Source organism: Aotus nancymaae, unplaced genomic scaffold (assembly GCF_030222135.1).
Source record: "Aotus nancymaae isolate 86718 unplaced genomic scaffold, 86718_ANA_hifiasm-v0.15.2.pri h1tg000014l, whole genome shotgun sequence".
NCBI classification, from domain to species: Eukaryota; Metazoa; Chordata; class Mammalia; order Primates; family Aotidae; genus Aotus; species Aotus nancymaae.
In genome coordinates, this window is record NW_026988425.1 from 63,238,341 (window position 1) to 63,260,371 (window position 22,031).

Sequence of the window (22,031 nt, forward strand, 5' to 3'; positions counted from 1 at the left end):
AATTTTTTAAAAAAGTTTTTAAAATATTTAAAAATTCTTTTAAAATCTATATACTTAGCACTGAATCTTTGACATGAAAAAGAAAAAAAAATAAAAATAAAATAAAATCTATGCACTCTCACAAGTTCATAGAATATTCCTTTTTTTTTTTGAGACAGAGTCTCGCCTGTCACCCAGGCTGGAGTGCAGGGGTGCAGTCTCAGCTCACTGCAACCTCCGCCTCCCAGGTTCAAGTGATTCTCCTGCCTCAGTTTCCCAAGTAGCTGGGATTACAGGCACCTGCCACCATGCCCAGCTAATTTTTGTATATTTAGTAAAGACGGTTTTCACCACGTTGGCCAGGCTGGTCTGGAGCTCCTGACCTTGTGATCCACCCACCTCGGCCTTCCAAAATGCTGGGATTACAGGCATGAGCCACCATGCCCAGCCTATTTATTTATTTTTAAATTAATTTTTTTTTGTAATAGAGATGGAGTTTCACTATGTTGCCCAGGCTGGTCTCAAACTCCTGAGCTCTATGATCCTCCCAAAGTGCTAGGATTACAAGCATGAGCCACTGCTTGCAGCCCACAGAATATTCTTAAATGATACTCAAGAAACTTTTTTCTTCTTGTGATTAAAACAGAGACAGGGGTCTCACTGTGTTGCCCAGGCTGGTCTTGAACTCCTGTCCCTAAGCAATCCTCCTGCCTCAGCCTCCCAAAGTGCTGGGATTACAGGCATGAGCCACTGTGCCCAGCCCCCAAGAAATTTTTAATATATTTTCCTTTGTGGAGAAGGACTTTTTATTGTATATCCTCCTTGATCATTACAGACAGCATCTAAAACCTAAATTTTAAAAAATTTCAACTTTTATAACAGATTAAAGGGTACATGTGCAGGTTGGTTACATGGGTAAGTTGTGTGATGCTGAGGTTTGGGGTCCCAACTATCCCATCACTCAAGCACCCAACTGTCCCACTCTCTCCCCCATCTAGTGATCCCCAGTGTCTGTATTTCTTATCTTTACATTCACATGTATTTATTGTTTAGCTCCCACTTATAAGTGAGAACATGCAGTATTTGGTTTTCTATTCTTGCATTAGGTCACTTAGGATAATGGCCTTCAACTTCATCCATGTTGCTGCAAAGGATATTATTATTCTTTTTTATAGCTGCATAGTATTTCATGGTGTATATGTACCACATTTTCTTTATTCAATCCACCATTGATGGGCACCAAGATTGATTCCATGACTTTGCTATAGTAAACAGTGCTGCAATAAACATATGAGTTCAGGTGTCTTTTTTTTTAAGTTTTCTTGGCATATAGAAATACTACTGATTTTCAGCTGGGTATAGTGACTTACGCCTGTACTTCCAGCACTTTGGGAGGCCAAGGCAGGAAGATCACATGAGGCCAGGAGTTCCAGACCATACTGGCCAATGGTGAAACCCCATCTCTACTAAACATGCAAAAATTAGCTGGCTATGCATATGTGTAGTCCCAGCTACTCGGGAGGCTGAGGCAGGAGAATTTCTTGAAACTGGGAGACAGAGGATGCAGTGAGCCAAGATTGGGCCACTGCACTTCAGCTTGGGCAACAAAGCAAGACTCTTGTCTCAAAAAAAAAAAAAAAATTGGCTGGGCACAGTGGCTCACACCGGGAGGCTGTGAGCACTTTGGGAGGCTGAAGTGGGTGGATTACCTGAGGTCAGGAATTTGAGACCAGCCTGGCCAACATGGTGAAACCCCGTCTCTACTAAAAATACAAAAATTAGCCAGGTGTGGTGGCACACACCTGTAATCCCAGCTATTTGGGAGGCTGAGGCACAAGAATCACTTTAACCTGGGAGACGGAGGTTTCAGTGAGCCAAGACTGTGTCACTGCACTCCAGCCTGGATGATAGAGTGAGACGCTGTTCAAACAAACAAAAAAAAAACTATCTATTTTCATATGACAATTTTTTAAAAAACTTTTTATAAAAGATGGGTTTCTCCATGTTGGCCAGGCTGGTCTCAAACTCCTGGACTCAGGCAATCCTCCAGTCTTGACCTACCAAATTGCTGGGATTACAAGTGTGAGCCACCATGCCCAGCCTCGTGTGATAATTTTATATCCTGCAGCTTTACTGAATTTATTCATCAGTTCTAATAGTTTTTTGATGGAGTCTTTAGGTTTTTCCAAATAAAAGATCATATCATCTACAAACAACATTGACTTCTCCCTTTCCAATTCGAATGCCCTTTATTTCTTCCTTTTGTCTGATTGTTGTGCCTAGGACTCTCAGTACTATGTTGAATAAAAGTGGTGAAAGTGGAAATCCTTGGTGTGTTCCATATCTAAGGAAAGGCTTTCAGTTTTTCCTCATTCAGTATGATAGTAGCTGTGGGTCTGTCATATATGGTTTTTTTTTTTTTTTTTGGAGACAGAGTTTCGCTCCTGTTGCCCAAACTGGAGTACAATGGCGCCATCTCGGCTCACTGCAACCTCCACCTCCCAGGTTCAAGCGATTCTCCTGCCTCAGCCTCCAGAGTAGCTAGGATTAGCAAGCATACGCCACCACGCCCAGTTGATTTTTTTTATTTTTAGTAGAAACAGGGTTTCACCATGTTAGCCAGGCTGATCTCAAACTCCTGACCTCAGGTGATCCACCCACCTCAGCCTCCCAAAGTGCTGGGATTACAAGCATGAGCCACCATACCCGGCCTATATATGGCTTTTATTATGTTGAGGTATGTTCCTTTTATACCCAGTTTTTTAAAGGTTTTTTTTTTTTATCATGAAGGGATGCTGAATTTTATCAAATGCTTTTCAGCATCAATAGAAATGATCATGTGGTTGTGTTGTTCATTCTTCATTCTGTTGATATGATGTATCACATTCATTGATTTGTATATGTTGAGCCATCCTTGCATCCCTGAGATAAATCTCACTTAGTCATGATGATTGATCTTGATCTTTTTTTTTTTTCTCTCTGTCACCAGGCTAAAGTGCACTGGTGCAATCTTGGCTCACTGCAACCTCCAACTCCCTGGTTCAAGCGATTCTCTTGCCTCAGCCTCCTGAGTAGCTGGGACTATAGGCACGCACCACCATACCCAGCTAATTTTTGTAATCTTAGTAGAGACGGGGTTTCACCATGTTGTCCAGGATGATCTCAAATCATGACCTTGTGATCTGCTCGCCTCAGCCTCCCAAAGTGCTGGGATTACAGGCATAAGCCACTGTGCCCAGTGATAATTGATCTTTTTAATGTATTGTTGAATTAAGTTTGCTAGTATTTTGTTTAGGATTTTTGCAGCAATGTTCATCAGACATATTAGTCTGTAGTTTTCTTTTTTGATGTATCTTTGCCTGGTTTTGGTATCAGTATAATATACTGGCCTTGAAGAATGAGTTTGGAAGTTTCCTTGCTTCTCTACTTTTCAGAGTAGTTTGAATAAAGTTGGAATTAGTTCCTTAAATGTCTGGTAAAATTCAGCAGTGAAGCCTTTGGGTCCCAGACTTTTCTTTGCTGGGAGACTTTTTGTTACAGCTTCAATCTCGTTACTTCTTATTGGCCTCTTCAGGTTTTGAATTTCTTAATGGTTCAATCTTGGTAGGTTGCGTGAGTGTCTGGGAATTTATCCATATCTTCTAGATTTTCCAATTTACTGGAATATAGTTGCTCACAGCATATAGTTGCTCTAATGATCCTTTGAATTTCTGCAGTATTGGTTGTAATGTCTCCCTTTTCATCTCTGATTTTATTTATTTGGGTCTTCTCTTTTTTTTTCTTAGTCTAGCTAATGGTTTGTCATTTTTCTTTATCTTTTAAAAAAACAACTTGTTTCATTGATCTTTTGTATTTTCTTTGTTTCAACTTCATTTATTTCTGCTCTGATCTTTATTACTTCTTTCTTCTACTAACTTTGGGTTTGGTTTCCTCTTGCTTCTCTAGTTCTTTAAGATTCATCATTAGGTTATTTATTTGAAGTTTTTCTTCTTTTTTGATAAAGGTACTTACAGCTACAAAATTCCCTCTTAGTACTGCTTTTCTGTATTCAATAGGTTTTGGTATGTTGTGTTTCCATTATCATTTCTTTTTTTTTTTTTTATTTTAATAAAGATGGGGTTTCACCATGTTGGTCAGGCTGGTCTTGAACTCCCGACCTCAGGTGATTCGCCCACCTTGGCCTCCAAAGTGCTTGGATTACAGGCGTGAGCCACCACACCTGGCCTCCATTATCGTTTCTTTCAAGAAATTTCTCAATTTCTTTCTTAACATCTTCATTGACCCAGTGGTCATTCGGGAGCATATTGCTTAACTTTCATGTATTTGTATAGTTTCCAAAAATCTTATTGTTGATTTCTAGTTTTATTCCAGTGTGGTCAGAGAAGATACTTGATATTATGTCAATTTTTGAATGTTTTAAGATTTGGTTTGTAGCCTAACGTATGGTCTGTCCTTGAAAATGATACATTTGCTGAGGAGGAGAATGTGTATTCTGCAGCTGTTAGATGAAATGTTAAGTAAATATGATTAGATCCACTGTCTATGGTGTAGATTCAATCCAAAATTTCTTTGTTGTGTTTTTGTCTGGATGATCTGTCCAATGCTGAAAGTGGGGTGTTGAAGTCTCCAGCTACTATTATATTGGGATCTACCTCTCTTTTCAGTTCTAATAACATTTGCTTTATATATATCTGGGTATTCCAGTGTTGGGTACATATGTATTTACAATTATTATATATTTTGCTTAAGTGACCCCTTTATCATTATATGATGACCTTCTTTGTCTCTTTTTATTATTTTTTAATTTTATTTTTATTTTATTTTATTTTATTTCAGACAGAGTCTCACTCTGTTGCCCAGGCTGGAATGCAGTGGCACAATCTTGGCTCACTGCAACCTTCCAGGTTCAAGTGATTCTCCTGCCTCAGTAGCTGAGATTACAGGCGCCTGCCACCATACTCGGTTAATTTTTGTATTTTTTTAGTAGAGACGAGGTTTCGCCATGTTGGCCAGGCTGGTCTCAAACTCTTGACCTCTGGTGATCTGCCCACCTCAGCCTCCAAAAGTGCTGGGATTACAGGTGTGAGCCACTGTGTCTGGCCCTTTGTCTGTTTTTATAGTTTTTGCCTTGAAATCTGGTATGTCTCATATTAGCATAGCTACTCCTACTCTTTCTTGGTTTCCACTGGCATGGAATATCTTTTTCCATCCATTTATTTTCAGTCTATGGGTGTCTTTATAGGTGAATTGTGTTTCTTGTTGGCAATAGATATTTGAGTCTTGATTTTTTAATCCATTCAGCCACCCTATGTCTTGATCGGAGAGTCTAGTCCATTTACATTCAGTGTTATTTATAAGCGAGGACTTATTCCTGCCATTTTGTTATTTTTCTGATTGTTTTGCAGTCTTCTCTTCATTCTTCCTTCCTGTCTTTCTTTTAATGAAGGTGATTTTCTCTAGTCATATGTTGAATTTCTTGCTTTTTGCTTTTCATGTTTCTGTTGTATGATTTTAGATTTGAGGTTAACATGAGGGGTGCAAATAATACCTTAAAAAGCCATTATTTTAAACTGATTATAACACAGAACATAAACTAACAAGCAAAATGAAAACTCTATACTTTAGCTTTGTCTCCCCACCTTTCAACTTTTTGCTATTTGTATTCATATCTATTGTACTGTCTGTATCTTGAAAAGTTGTTGCAGCTATTATTTTTGATGTGTTCATTTTTTCATCTTTCTACTTGAGATTTGAATAGTTTACACACCACAATTGCAGTGTCATATTATTCTGTATTTTTCTGTTTACTTACTATTATCAGTGAGTTTTGTAACTTCAGATTATTTATTTTGTTGTTGTTGCTGCTACTGCTGAGACAGGATCTTGCTTTGTCACCCAGGCTGCAAAGCAGTGGCACGATCACAGCTCACTGCAGCCTTGAACTCTAAGGTTCAAGCAATCCTCCCACCTCAGCCTCTGGAGTAGCTGGAACTACAGTTATGCGCCCCCATGCTCAGCTAACTCTTTTAACTTTTTTTCCTCAGCTCTTAGAAGGCAATCTTTTAACTTTTTTGTGCAGATGAGGTCTCGCTATGCTGCCCAGGTTGTTTTCAAACTCTTGGGCTCAAGCGATCCTCCCTCTTCAGTTTCTCACAGTACTGGGATTACAGGCATGAGCCACTGCACCCAGTTCCTTCAGATGTTTTTTTTTTTTTTTTTTTTTTTTGAAATGGAGTTTCACTCTTGTTGCCCAGGCTGGAGTGCAATGGCGTGATCTGGGCTCACTGCAACCTCCATCTCCTGGGTTCAAGCGATTCTCCTGCCTCAGCCTCCCAAGTAGCTGGGATTATAGGCATGCACCGCCACGCCCAGCTAATTTTGTATTTTTAGTAGAGATGAGGTTTCTTCATGTTGGTCTGGGTGGTCTCGAACTCCGACCTCAGGTGATCCGACCACCTCAGTGGGATTACAGGCGTGAGCCACTGGGCCTCCGTCAGATGATTTCTTATTGCTCATTAACACCCTTTTCTTATTTTTCTTTTCTTTTTTTTTTTTTTTGAGGCGGAGTTTCACTGTTGTTACCCAGGCTGGAGTGCAATGGCGCGATCTCGGCTCACTGCAACCTCCGCCTCCTGGGTTCAAGCAATTCTCCTGCCTCAGCCTCCCGAGTAGCTGGAATTACAGGCGCGCACCACCATGCCCAGCTAATTTTTTTGTATTTTTAGTAGAGACGGGGTTTTCACCTTGTTGACCAGGATGGTCTTGATCCCTTGACCTCGTGATCCACCCGCCTCGGCCTCCCAAAGTGCTGGGATTATAGGCGTGAGCCACCGCGCCCGGCCTAACACCCTTTTCTTTCAGACTGAAGAACTCCCTTTAGCATTTCTTGTAGGACAGGTCTGGTGTTGATTAAATCCCTCAGCTTTTGTTTATTTCAGAAAGGCTATTTCTCTTTCATTTTTGAAGGATGTCTTTTGCTGGATATACTATTTCTAGGGTAAAAGGTTTTTTCCTTCTGCACTTAAATATGTCATGCCACTTTCTCCTGACCTGTAAAGTTTCCACTGAAAATTCTGCCGATGAATTGGAGCTCCATTGTATGTTATTAATATTGGTTTCTTTTCTCTTGCTGCTTTTAGGATTCTTTCTTTATCCTTGACCTTTGAGAGTTCATTTAATGCCTTGAGGTAGTCTTCTTTGAGTTAAATTCTTAGTGTTCTACAACCTTCTTTTTTGTTTGTTTTTTTTGTGTTTTTTTTCTCTCTTTTCTATAATCTTCTTATATTTAAATATTGATATCTTTCTCTGGATTTGAGAATTTCTCTGCTATCATCCCTTTGAATAAACTTTCTACCTCTATCTCTCTCTCTACCTCCTCTTTAAGGCCAAGAATGCTTAGATTTGCTCTTTTGAGGCTGTCTTCTAGATCTTGTAGGCATGCTTTACTTTTTAAAATTCCTTTTTCTTTTGTCTTCTCTGACTGTGCATTTTCAAATAGCCTGTCTTCAATCTCACTATTTCTTTCTTCTGCTTGATCAATTTTGCTGTTAAGTAACTCTGATGCATTCTATTTTTTTTTTTTTTTTTTTTTAGAATTTTAAGGCAGCACTGAAGGAATGATGCATTCTTAAGTATGTCAATTGTATTTTTCAACTCCAGAATTTCTGCTTGATTCTTTTAAATTCAATCTTTCTGTTAAATGTATCTAATAGGGCCAGGCCTGGTGGTTCATGCCTGTAATCACAGCACTTTGGGCGGCTGAGGCGGGCAGATCACCTGAGGTCAGGAGTTTGAGACCAGCCTGGCCAACATGGCGAAACCCGTTCTCTACTAAAAAAGCCAAGCAAGGTGGCCAGCTAATAATTCCAGCTGCTCAGGGGAGGCTGAGGCATGAGAATCACTTGAACACGGGAGGCAGAGGTTGCAATGAGCGGAGATCATACCACTGCACTCTAGCTTGGGGGATAGAGTGAAACTCTGTCTCCAAAAAATAAAAATAAATAAATAAATTTATCTAATAGGATTATGAATTCCTTTTCTTTGTTGAGTTTCTTTGAATTTCCTCAAAACAGCTACTTTAAATTCTGTCTGAAAGTTCACTTATCTCTGTCTCTCTGGGACCAGCCTTATTTAGTTCATTTGGTGAGGGTATGTTTTCCTAAACGGTCTAGAAGCTTGTGGATGTTTGTCAGGGTCTGTGTACTGATGAGTTAGGTATTTTTTGTAGTCATCACAGTCTGGGCTTGTTTGTACCTGTCCTTCTTGGAAAGGCTTCCCAGGTATTCAAAGGGCCTTGGGTGTTGTGATCTAACTGTTTGGTTACGGCAGCCATATCTGCCTTAGAGGACACCCCAAACCCAGTAATGCTGTAGATCTTGTAGAATCATAAAGGTACAACATTGGTAGTCTTGGTTAAGATCCAGAAGAATTCTCTGCATTACCAGGAAGAGATTCTTGTTCTCTTCCCTTACTTTCTCCCAAATAAATGGAATCTCTCCCTCTCTACTGAGCTGCGTGGAGTTGGGGGATAGGTGACACAAGCACCCCTGTGGCCACCACCACTAGGACTGCTCTGGGTCACATCTGAAGCCAGCACAATACTGGGTCTTGCCCAAAGCCCGCTGCAACCACTACCTGATTTCCACCTATGTTCGCTCAAGGCCGGAGGGCTCTGCAATCAGCAGATGGTGAAGCCAGACAGGCTTGTATCCTTCCCTTCAGGGCAATACATTATCACAGGTCCCAGGCAGTTCCAGAGATGCCATCTGGTAGCAAGGCTAGAGTTGGAAACCTTCAAAATCTACCTGGTACTCTGGGCTGGGCACGGTGGCTCATGCCTGTAATCCCAGCACTTTGGGAGGCTGAGGCAGGTGGAGACCATCCTGGTCAACATGGTGAAACCCTGTCTCTACTAAAAATACAAAAAATTAGCTGGGCGTGGTGGCGCATGCCTGTAATCCCAGCTACTCAGGAGGCTGAGGCAGGAGAATTGCCTGAACCTAGGAGGCGGAGGTTGCAGTGAGCCAAGATTGTGCCATTGCACTCCAGCCTGGGTAACAAAAGCGAAACTCCGTCTCAAAAAAAAAAAAAAAAATCTACCTGGTACTCTATTCTACTGCAGCTAAACTGGCACTGAAACCACAAAACAAAGCTCTTCCCACTCTTCCCTCCCTTTCCCCAGGCAGAGGAGTCTCTTCCCATGTCCACAGGCCCACAGGGAGTGCTGCCAGGGTGCTGACAAAGTTCACTTAAGGCCAAGGACTATTCAATCAGCTTGTGTCTGATACAAGTCTCCACCCCTTGTCCTTCCTGAAGGAACACCAAATTTGACAACTGTCTACACAAAAATAGCCTTCATAAGAACCAAAAATCAGCTTAGGTACCAGCTCAGCCACAGTGGGGAAGAGCACTGAGTGGGCTCTTGGTGTCCTTGATTCCAGACCTTAGCATTTGAACAGCATTTTTGGACCTAACCCTGGCCAGAGGGGAGCCCACTGCCCTAAAGGCTGAGTCCCAGGCCTGGTAGCTTTCACCACAAGCTGATCATCTATAGATATACGTAGACACATCCACATCCACATATATTATCCAGATAGAGAGAGAGATAGATAAGGCCAGGTATAGTGACTCGTGCTTGTAATTCCAGCTATTTGAGAGACTAAGACATACATATATATAGATTAGGCCAGGCACAGTGACTCATGCCTGTAATCCCAGCTATTCGTGAGGCTAAAACAGGAGGATCACTTAAACTCAGGAGTTTAAGACCAACTTGGGCAGTATAGAAGATCCTGTCTCTCTCTCTCTAGCAAGATAGATAGATGGATGGATGGATAGATGGATGGATGGTGGATAGATAGATAGATAGATAGATAGATGATAGATAGATGATAGGAAGCTCTGTGTCAGTGTGCAAGCATGTCAAGTGGTGAGCTTTAGTATAAGGGTAACCAAGTGCTGCCCCAGTTATTTCATGGGAACCTTTCCTAAGCATCAGTATTTTTAGAACTTTTCTTTTGGGCTGATCCATTCCCAGAGACCATTCTCTTACCTCACTTAGGAGGGTATAAATCCAGCTGCCAGCCTTTTGGGAACTGGGTGGGATAAGGTGACTGGAGGTCTTACCATCTGGCATGCAGAATTTCACTTAACGCCCCTCTCAGCTTGCCTGGTCTCCTGAAATCCAGAACCCCTCTCGTTCAGCCACTTCAGAACATAAACCTCCAGCCATCTTCCAGGATCGGGGAGAGGCTGCACTCTCACTGCACTCAGCTAAGGAAGATGGAATCAACCAATTCTTTTCTTTTTTAAATTCTTTTTTATTTTTATTTTTATTTTTATTTTATTTTATTTATTTATTTATTTATTTTTAAGATAGGCCAGGCTATCTTTAAAAGATGCATGATGGCCAGGCTGGTCTTGAACTCCTGACCTCAGGTGATCCACCCACCTCGGCCTCCCAAAGTGCCAGGATTACAGGCGTGAGCCACTGCGCCCGGCCATTAAATTCTTTTTTATATTTTAAAAACATTTTAATCCAGCTCAAAATGTTGACAACCAATTCTTTTTTTTTTTCTTTTTGGTGTTTTTTTTCTTTTCTTTGAGATAGGGTCTCATCATTCTTTCACCCAGGCTGGAGTACAGTGGCATGATCATAGCTCGCTACAGCCTCAACCACCCAGGCTCAAGTGATCCTCCCACATCAGCCTCCTGAATAGCTGGGACTACATGCACCCACCACCATGCTCGGCTATTTTTTTTTTTTATTTTAAACAGGGTCTTACTATGTTGCCTAGGTTTCAAACTCTTGGGCTCAAACGATCCTCCCTCCACAGCCTCCCAAACTTCTGGGATTACAGGCTTGAGCCACCATGCCTGGCCATCATGCATCTTTTAAAAACCAGATAGATAGATAGATAGATAGATAGATAGATAGATAGATAGATAGATAGATATAGTTAGATTGCTTGGCAGAGCTTGAGGAAGTAACTGAGATACGTGTGTATTCAGTCTGTCATGTTAAATCACTCTTCCCTCTGTGAAACACTGCCTTCTCTTTTCTCAGATACCATGATCAGGTCTCCTGCCTCTCTGATGTTCTTGCCCAATATTCTAAGCTGGCTTTTCTTCCTTCACTGCATCTTTAAACACGGAAGGCCCAGACCTTGCTTCTGGGCATCTATTCTTCAGTGTGTTCCTTCCCTAGATGATCTCATGCATGTCAGGCTTTAAATACCCTCTAGAGCAAAAGGAGACTATATCTCCATCCTGACCTCTGTCTAGCACACCTCGCCCCTTGTATATCTCTTTTTTTGAGACAGGGTCTCACTCTGTCACTCAGGCTGGAGTATAGTGGTGTGATCATGGCTTACTGCAACCTCTACTCCCTGGGCTCAAATGATCCTCCTGCCTCAGCTTCCCAAATAGCTAGCATCGCAGGTACATACCTTTGCACCAGGTTAATTTTTAAAAGATTTTTTTGTAAAGATGAGGTCTCACTATGTTGCCCTGCCTGGGTCCTGTATATCTCTAAGCATTCCAAATACAGCAAAATAGCAAAAAAAAAAAAAATTTTTTTTTGAGAAGGAGTCTTGTTGTGTCACCCAGGCTGGAGTGCAGTGACACGATCTTGGCTCACTACAACCTCCGCATCCCAGTTTCAAGCAATTCTCCTGCCTCAGCCTCCCAAGTAACTGGGATTACAGGCACCTGCCACCAAGCCCGGCTTTTTTTTTTTAGAGATGGGGTTTCATCATGTTGGCCAGGCTGGTCTCGAACTCCTGACCTCAGGTGATCTGCCCGCTTCGGCCTCCCAAAGTGCTGGGGTTACAAGTCTGAGCCTCAGAATTCTTTTTTTTTTACTATCTCCAGTAATAGGTATAAGCAAGCCTCAGAATTCTTAATATCCTATCCAAAACCTGCTACCCCCTAAATGCTGGTTGTCTCTTGGTCTTCTCTATTTTAGTTACTCAAGCCAAAACCCATGAGTCATCCTTGATTCCTATTTCTCTCACTCAAGTATACAAACCATTAAGACCTAGCAACTCCACTTCCACAACACATGCTGACCCCACCCCTTTCTATCCATCTCTAAGAGTCCATGCAAGGACTCGTTTTTCCTGGTCTCCTACAATGGCCTCTTTCTGGCCCCTTTGCTTCTCTTCTCCTCCCACTTCTCCTTCATCCTCCCCCTACCCTATATATTCTCCCCATAGTAGCTAAGGTAATCTTTTTTGTTTGTTTGTTATTATTTTTACCTTATTTTCATATACTTCGCCTTTTGCCATTTTTTAATCTTTTTTTTTTTTTTTTTTGAGACAGGGTCTTGTTCTGTCACCCAAGCTGGAGTGTTGGAGTGCAGGGGCGTGATCATGGCTCACTGCAGCCTTGAGTAGCTGGGATTACAGGTGTGCACTACTGCACCCAGCTAATTTTTGTTTTTTGTAGAGACAGGGTTTCACCATGTTGCCCAAGCTAACCTTGAACTCCTGGGCTCAAGACATCCACCTGCCGCAACCTCCCAAAGTGTTGTGATTACAGGCGTGAGTCACTGCACCCAGCTTTACTTTACTGTTCTTATATTACTTTTAACTGTTCTTTTCTTTTTTCATAGTTACCCTATTATTTTTTTTTCTTTTTCAACTTTTATTTTAGAATTGGGAGTACATGTGCAGATTTGTTACCAAGGTATACTGCATGATACTGAAGTTTCTTATTGAAAGATAAATCAGATCATGTCCCACCTTGGCTTAAACCCTGCAAAGGCTTCCAGTGCACTCATCACAGCCCAGACTCCTTATCTTGGTGTACGGTACCTGTATAATCCTACCCTTTCCAACATCTTCAACCTCGTCTCTGCTACTCCCCCTCTATACTCTAGCCGCACTGGCTTTTCTGAAGATGACAAGTTCATTTCTATCTTTGTGTTTTTCACAGACTACTTCCTTTACCTGGGATATTCTCCTTATTGTCATTTAAGCCTCAATGTAAACGTCACCTCCTCAAAGAGACAATTCCTGACCAAAGTCTAAAGTAGCTACCAAACCACTCTATTTGTGCCACTTTCTTTTAATTTTCTGCCTACTACTTAGTCTTATGTGTTTTGTTCTCTCTACTTACTTATTCATTTGTTTAGCTTCTCTCCGACTGGAGTGTAAGCTTCATGAGAGCAGGGATCTGATCTGTTTTGTTCAGAGCAATATCCTTAAAATCTAGAGCAGTAACCGGTATGAAGTTGACATTATTAACTGAGGAGAGGGAACACTGAATATTAATAGTTCACCGAGGAGAAAAGTCAGGAGTTTTTTATTGTTGTTGTTTGTTTGTTGTTGTTGTTGTTTTTGAGATGGAGTCTTGCTCTGTTGCCCAGGCTAGAGTGCATTGGTGCGATCTCGGCTCACTTCAACCTCCGCCTCCCAGGTTCAAACAATTCTCCTGCCTCAGCCTCCTGAGTAGCTGGGAATACAGGCATTCACCACCAAACCCAGCTAATTTTGGTATTTTAGTAGAGGTGGGGTTTCACCATCTTGGCCAGGCTGGTCTCAAACTCTTGACCTCAAGTGATCTGCCTGCCTTGGTCTCCCAAAGTACTGGGATTACAGGTGCAAGCCACCGCACCTGGCCAGGAGTTTTAAGTGTTATAAAGAGAGCAGGTAATCCCTAGTGGTTATGCTAATTAGGCTTAATAACTAGCATTCTGAGTAGAAATGAGTCTATGTCTGAGTATGTACATAGTTGGCAGTATTTCTCAAGCTCTGCACTGTTGGCACTATTGACGTCTTGAGCTGGATAATTCTTTGTGTATGGTAGGGTAGTGGTGAGGGCTGTCCTGTGCATCATAAGATGTTTAGCAGCATCTCTAATTTCTACCCGCTAGATGCCATTGCAGTTGGGAAAACTCAAAATGTCTCTAGACATAACCAAATGTCTTTCATGGGACAAAACATTCCCCATTTGACAACGACTTGATTAAAAGATGTTCCAGCTGGGCGTGGTGGCTCACACCTGTAATCCCAGCACTTTGGGAGGCCAAGGTGGGCAGATCACCTGAGGTCAGGAGTTCGAGACCAGTGTGGCCAACAAGGCCAAAACCCGTCTCTACTAAAAATACAAAAATTAGCTGGGCATGGTGGTGGGTGCCTGTAGTCCCAGCTACTCAGGAGGCTGAGGCAGGAGAATGGCTTGAACCCGGAAGGTAGAGGTTGCAGTGAGCCGAGATTGTGCTATTGCACTCCAGCCTGGGCAACAAAGTGAGACTCTATCTCAAAAAAATAAAATATGTTCCACTGTGCATCAGTCAAAAATGAGTCTTCACTTTGGTCTGGTAAAAGCCTGGCATCCGCTGGGCGCGGTGGCTCAAGCCTGTAATCCCAGCACTTTGGGAGGCCGAGGCGGGTGGATCACGATGTCAAGAGATCGAGACCATCCTGGTCAACATGGTGAAACCCCGTCTCTACTAAAAATACAAAAAATTAGCTGGGCATGGTGGCGCGTGCCTGTAATCCCAGCTACTCAGGAGGCTGAGGCAGGAGAATTGCCTGAACCCAGGAGGTGGAGGTTGCAGTGAGCCGAGATCACGCCATTGCACTCCAGCCTGGGTAACGAGAGCGAAACTCCTTGTAAAAAAAAAAAAAAAAAAAGCCTGGCATCCTAGCGTCATTCAAAGTTGATGGTATTTTATCAGCTTTAGTAATTAGAGCCTATGGCAATGAAACAACAGTTGCGATAATTCCTAAGCAAGTGCTCTTGTAAGTGAAAAATTAATTTTTACAGTCCCTCTTCCTGAGACAATAGGATGCCCTCACAGAGTCAACACATGATCAGGTTCTGAGAGCTTTGCTACCATCTTAGTTCCTTGCAGATGCCATTCTCACAAGATTCCATTTTGTTTGTCAGAGTAACTTTAATCCTTTGTTGTAGAATTGCTGGATGCATAAAACGGGATGGTGGCTGCACAACAACTGGCACTTACAGGCCAGGCGCAGTGGCCCATGCCTGTAATCCCAGCACTTTGGGAGGCCAAGGTGGGCAGATCACCTGAGGCTGGGAGATCAAGACCAGCCTGATCAACATAGAGAAACCCTGTCTCTACTAAAAATACAGAATTAGCCAGGCGTGGTAGCAGGTGCCTGTAATCCCAGCTACTAGGAGGCTGAGGCATGAGAATCACTTGAACCTGGGAGGCAGAGGTTGTGGTGAGCCAAGATCGCACTATTGCACTCCAGCCTGGGAAACAAGAGGGAATCGTCATCTCAAAATATATATATATATAAATATACAACGTGCTAACAAAAAATGAATAAACAAATAAGTAAAATGGAATTTCACAGCCAGGTGCGGTGGCTCACACTTCTAATTCCAGCACTGTGTCAGGCTGAGGAGGGCAGATCACCTGAGGTCAGAAGTTCGAGACCAGCCTGGCCAACATGGTGAATCCCCATCTCTACTAAAAATACACAGATTTGCCAAACATGGTGGCACGTGCCTGTAATCCCAGCTGCTAAGGAGGCTGAAGCACAAGAATCACCTGAACCTGGGAAGCAGAGGCTGCAGTGAGCAGAGCTTGTGTCACTACACTACAGTCTGGGCAACGGAGTGAGACTCTGTCTCAAAGGAAAAAAAAAATCAGCAGATGAAGGGTGGGCAAGTATTTAAAAACAAAAAACAAAAAGCCTGCTAAAAGCTAGGTGCATGCCTGTAATCCCAGCACTTTGGGAGGCCAAGGCAGGCAGATGGCCTGAGGTCAGTTCAAGACCAGCCTGGCCAACATGATGAAACCTCATCTGGACTAAAAATACAAAAATTAAGGTTGGGCATGGTGGCTCATGCCTGTAATCCCAGCACTTTGGGAGGCTGATGCAAGTGGATCACGAGGTCAGGAGTTCGAGACTCCTGACACTCCTGTCCAGGCCTGGACAATATGGTGAAATCCCATCTCTACTAAAAATACAAAAATTAGCCAGGCATGGTGGCGGGCATCTATAGTCCCAGCTGCTCAGGAGGCTGAGGCAGGAGAATCACTTGAACCTGGGAGGCGGAGGTTGCAGTGAGCCGAGATCACACCATTGCACTCCAGTCTGGGCAACAAGAGCAAGACTTAAACTCAAAAAAAAAAAAAAAAAAAAAACTTGCTAACAATAACTTGACAGTAGCAACAATTAGCAACAACTTAAATAATGTTTACAGTATGCCCTAAATCAGCATGCTATTTGAAAAAGCCGAAATCCTAAAATAAAAAAAAAAGAAAAAGCCAAAATCCTACTAAAAGATTCCACAGATTAGTCTGGGCAATACGGTGAGACCCCCTCTCCACAAAAAATTTAAAAATTAGAAGGGCATGTGGTCGCACGCCTACAATACCAGCTACTTGGGAGGCTGAGGCAGGAGGATTGCTTAGCCTGGATGGTACAGGCTGCAGTGAGCCATGGTTGCACCACTGCACTCCAAGCCTGCAGTACCAGCTACTTGGGAGGCTGAGGCAGGAGGACTGTTTGAGCTTGGGATATACAGGCTGCAGTGAGCTGTGGTTGCACCACTGCACTCCAGCCTGGGTGACAGAGAGAGACCCTGCCTAAAACAAAGAAAAAAGAAACAAAATAAAAGAAAAAAGATTCCACAGATTGGTTTTCCCCACCTTGACTTAGATTGGCTTAGTTCTTGGATTTTATTTAATTTAATCCTCCCACCTCAGCCTTCTGAGTAGCTGGGACTACAGGCATTGTGCCACCATGCCCAGCTAATTTTTTATTTTTTGTACGGTGGGTCTCACTACATTGCCCAGGCTGGTCTGGAACTCCTGGGCTCAAGCAATCCTCCACCTCGGCCTACCAAAGTGCTGAGATTACAGGCATGAAGCATCATGCCCAGCCTATTCTTGGATTTAATACTGAGATCTCTTGATTTAGTCCGAAGCACTTCACCAAATGCAACAGCTATTAAGAGCTGGTAATAAGAGCCACCTTGTTTAGTCAGCAAATAACCTAAAGTGATTCTATTGTTCAGCATGATTGCAGTAAATGAGTTACAGCTTTTTGGTTTTTTTTTTTTTTTTTTTTTTTTTGAGATGGAGTTTAGCTCTTATTATCCAGGCTGGAGTGCAGTGGCTCAATCTCAGCTCACCGAAACCTCCGCCTCCCAGGTTCAAGCAATTCTCCTGCTTCAGCCTCCAGAGTAGCTGGGATTACAAGTATTCACCATCACACCTGGCTAATTTTGTATTTTTAGAAGAGAAAGTGTTTTTCATGTTGGTCAGGCTGGTCTTGAACTCCTGACCTCAGGTTATCCACCCGCCTCAGCCTCCCTAAGTGCTGGGATTACAGACATGAGCCACCGAGCCTGAGTTAAAGCTTTTTTTCTTTTATTTTCTTTCTTTTTTTTCTTAATAAAAGATACTTTCTCAAGCCCAGCTAGAGTTAAAGCTTTTTTTGTTCAGCAAGTGTAGCAGACAATCTTGTCTAGACAATTTTATTTGCCAATCGCCATTGGAAAGGGCAGTTTCTAACACAGCATTCTAAACTAGGCACCTCCAATGCAAGGTTGAGACTTGTACATGAAGTGATGGAAACCAGTGTGTCTGACTGCTAATTGAAGATTTGTATTTCAACAGGCATAGGGTTGACAGAACATTAGGTCATCTGAGAGACTAACAATATTATTAAATTCCCAAAATGGCACATAAACCACTTCCAGAGGCCTCATTCCTTCTTCTTGTCAAGACCTACATTAATAGTAACATTATATTAGCATAAGGAACACAACCTGTAATTTTGGTGAATTTTGTAGATATGCTTCCAAGTGTCTGAGAGTCATTTACACCAAATATGCAGTTAGCCCAGTCAAATTGAACGTAAACCTGTAGCCCAATTTCATAAGAACCAATTTCGATTGGAATGTCTTGAATAAAGCAATCTGCTTCCATAAAGTCATCTTCTCCTAAAACCAAAAAGTTCCTGGGGTTCCTGACTAAATTACCTGAGTTCTGACAAATGTGTATATAATGGGTCAAAATGTGAGCCTAAATTGAGAAGTCTGTGCCCATAGCTGTATTCTCAGTAATAGCAACAACTAAGACTAACCTTTTGAAGCTTTTTCTTTTTTTCCTTTTTCTTGCTCTTCAAGAGTTTGACAACATACCTTTGAAGCTTTGTGATGTTTCTCCCAGAAGACAATTTTGGATCTGTCACTTGTTACTGGAGCATCTAGGCAAATATAAGGAGAAAAAAGTCAGATGTCTCTTGTGGTTAATAAAACTTATTGGCTGTAGTTGATTTTCAGCAAGTATGGCAGACAATCTTGTCTATAATTATACTACGGTAATACTAAAATTATACTACAATAATAATAATAAAATGGAGGAAGCTAGAATCCTCTGTTAAAGTATACTAAATATCAATTCAGAAGGATTTAGTCAATAAGAACATAACATAGGCCCAGTGCAGTGGCTCATGCCTGTATTCCCAACACTTTGGGAGGCCAAGGCAAGAGGCTTTCTTGAGAGCCAGAATTCAAGACCAGGATGGGAAACATAGCAAGACTTCATCTCTGCAAAAAAAGGAACACAGTATGGATCAACTGTGAGAGTACTGACAATTGCCAGTTCCTTTAATTTTTTTTTTTTTTTTTTTAAGACAGAGTCTAAAAAGTCTAAGGCTAGGTGCAGTGGCTCACACCTGTAATCCCAGCACTTTGGGAGGCCAAGGCAGGCGGATCATCAGCTCAGGAGTTCAAGACCAGTCTGGCCAACATGGCGAAACCCTGTCTCTACAAAAATACAAAAAAATTAGCTGAGTTTGGTGGTGTGTGCCTGTAGTCCCAGCTACTCTGGAGGCTGAAGCAGGAGAATTGCTTGAACCTGGTAGGTGGAGGGTGCAGTGAGCTGAGATCGCGCCGTTGCACCACTCCAGCATGGGTGACAGAGAGAGACTCTGGCTCCAAAAAAAAAAAAAAGAAAAGAAATAAACCATTCTGAAAAGACTACATATTGTATGATCTCAATATGACATTCTGGAAAGGACAAAACTATAGAGGCACTAAAAAGATCAGTGGTTACCAGGGTATAGAAGGAGAGAGGCTTGACTAGGTGGAGCCTAGGGGACTTTTAGGATAGTGAAACTTCTTTTCTTCTTCTTTTTTTTTTTTTTTTTTCCAAGATGGAGTCTTGCTCTGTTGCCCAGGCTGGAGTGCAGCGGCGCAATCTCAGCTCACTGCAACCTCCACCTCCTGGGCTCAAGCCATCCTCCTGCCTCAGCCTCTCGAGTAGCTGGGACTACAGGTGCCCACCACCACACTCAGCTGATTTCCTGATGGGGTTTCACCATGTTGGCCAGGCTGGTCTTGAACTCCTGGGCTCAGTCAATCCACCTGCCTCAGTCTTCCAAAGTGCTAGGATTACAGGCATGAGCCACCTTGCCTGGCCAGGATAATGAAACTTCTGTATGATACTACAATGGTAGATATGTCATCGATGTCATTATATATTTGTCAAAACCAATAGAACACACAATACCAAGAGTGAACCTTGCATTTTTGGCTCTGAGCAGCACCAAGGTGGTTGGCAAGAACAAGCACCTTATGAAAGGCGGCAAAAAGGGAGCCAAGAAGAAAGTGGTTGATCCATTTTCTAAGAAAGACTGTTATGATGTGAAAGCACCCGCTATGTTCAATATAAGAAATATTGGAAAGACTCTAGTCACCAGGACCCAAGGAACCAAAATTGCATCTGATGGCCTCAAGGGTCGAGTGTTTGAAGTTAGTCTTGCTGATTTGCAGAATGATGAAGTTGCATTTAGGAAATTCAAGCTGATTACTGAAGATGTTCAGGGCAAAAACTGCCTGACTAACTTCCATGGCATGGATCTTACCCGTGACAAAATGTGTTCCGTGGTCAAAAAATGGCAGACAATGATTGAAGCTCATGTTGATGTCAAGACTACCGATGGTTACTTGCTTCATCTGTTCAGTGTTGGTTTTACTAAAAAACGCAACAATCAGATACGGAAGACCTCTTATGCTCAGCACCAACAGGTCCGCCAAATCCGGAAGAAGATGATGGAAATCATGATGCGAGAGGTGCAGACAAATGACTTGAAAGAAGTGGTCAATAAACTGATTCCAGACAGCATTGGAAAAGACATAGAAAAGGCTTGCCAATCTATTTATCCTCTCCACGATGTCTTCGTTAGAAAAGTAAAAATGCTGAAGAAGCCCAAGTTTGAATTGGGAAAACTCATGGAGCTTCATGGTGAAGGCAGCAGTTCTGGAAAAGCCACTGGGGATGAGACAGGTGCTAAAGTTGAACGAGCTGATGGATATGAACCACCAGTCCAAGAATCTGTAAAGTTCAGACTTATAATAGTGGCAAATAAAAAGTCTTTGTGATAGAAAAAAAAAAAGAGTGAAACAATGTAAACTATGGGCTTTGAGTAATAATGTGGTATCAATGTAGGTTAATAGATTATAATAAAAGTTCAGCTCTAATATGGGATGTCAATAGTGGGGAAGGCAGGTGATATGCTCTATATTTTCCGTTCAATTTTGCTGTGAACCTAAAAGTGCTCTAAAAAAATAAAGCATATAAAAGTAAAAATTATTTTTAAAACTGGAACACAGAGAGGATTGATCAAACCCAGAAAGACTGAGGATGGATGTTGAACACAGAACTGAAGGATGAATGGGAATTAGCTAGATAGAACCCAGGGGCTTGAGGGCAAGAGGCAGGCACTCCAGGAAAAGGAGAGCAAGGGTAAGGTCCCCCTGGCCGGCATCCAAGTAGGAGGGGAGAACTATGATGACAGAAGACTGAATAACGATCAATGAAACCAAATGATTGAGTGCCTTCTTCTGGATCCTTGACTTCCAGAGCCAGGAGTCTCTATTGGCTCTTAGGCCATTGCTCTATGAAATATCAACCTTTTCGTCCTCTAGCCTCTCTAGTTGCTGAGCTCCTGGTGTGTTTTGAGGAGTAGAAGGCAAAAAGGACCCTCTTGTTTTTCTTTGAATCCAGAGAGAAATTGAGCAAATGACAAAGCAAATGGGATAAAATGTATTTTGTTTTGTTTTTCCTGATCTTCCCATGAGAGGCAAATACAGGTTAAGGATGGGTGAATCTGGGTAAAGAATATAGAAATGTTCCTTACAAGATTTTTGTTAGGCTGGGCGTGGTGGCTCACGCCTGTAATCCAAGCATTTTGGAGGCCAAGGCGGGCAGATCACATGAAGTCGGGATTTCAAGACCAGCCTGACCAACATGGTGAAACCCTGTCTTCAAATAAATAAATAAATAAATAAAGATTTTTGTTGGCAACTGGTCTAAGTATGATATTATTTCCAAATAGAAAGCTAAAACAAACAAAACAATTGGCCTTGGGAAACTGGCCAGTCTTGAAGTAATCAAGTAAGTAGAAGCAATCAACTAAGTAGAAGCCGGGAGGTGACTTCTTAAATTATTATTTTTTTTTTTATTTGAGACGAAGTCTCACTCTATCGCCCAGGCTAGAGTGCAGTGGTGCAGTCTCGGCTCATTGCAACCTCCACCTCCTGGGTTCAAGCTATTCTCCTGCCTCAGCCTCCTGAGTAGCTGAGACTACAGGCACCTTCCACCACGCCCGGCTAAAATTTGTATTTTTAGTAAAGACAAGGTTTCACTGTGTTAGCCAGGATGGTCTCAATCTCCTGACCTCATGACTGGAAGGTGACATTCTTAAGGGACAACCAGTGTTGCAAAAATAATACGAATACCCACCCTCCCTCCCCTCAAAAAACCCCTAAATTCAGTTCTTCGCTTGCTAATGTGTGATCCTGGCAGTCATCTAAGCCGCTGAGCTTCAGTTCCTCCACCCCATAGAGTTGTTGCAACTATCAAATGAAAGAATGTATATCAAAGCCTTTCATAAACTATATTATTGCTGCAACCGTAGAAACGGAAAATGTGTAACAATAATTTGGACTAGATCCAAAACTACTTTGGACACTTCTGAGACTGTGGCCGCGCCACTGTCACCTTCCAAAAGCCACCAGGCTCTCCCTGATCTGGCACCGGCAGCGCACCCCCTACC

General features: G+C 42.3%; 1 protein-coding gene across 1 annotated transcript; it reads left to right on the forward strand.

Moving 5' to 3' along the window:
• The first annotated feature begins 19,482 nt into the window (after positions 1–19,482).
• On the forward strand, positions 19,483–20,370 carry LOC135274796 (small ribosomal subunit protein eS1-like). Its single transcript, XM_064375781.1, has one exon. The coding sequence runs from the start codon at positions 19,549–19,551 to the stop codon at positions 20,353–20,355; it is 807 nt and encodes a 268-aa protein (XP_064231851.1). The 5' UTR covers positions 19,483–19,548; the 3' UTR covers positions 20,356–20,370.
• Positions 20,371–22,031: the final 1,661 nt, after the last annotated feature.

What these genes read in the sequence shown, in the direction of transcription:
- LOC135274796 (XM_064375781.1), top strand. Translation starts at nt 19,549, where the DNA reads ATGAAAGGCGGCAAAAAGGGAGCCAAGAAGAAAGTGGTTGATCCATTT.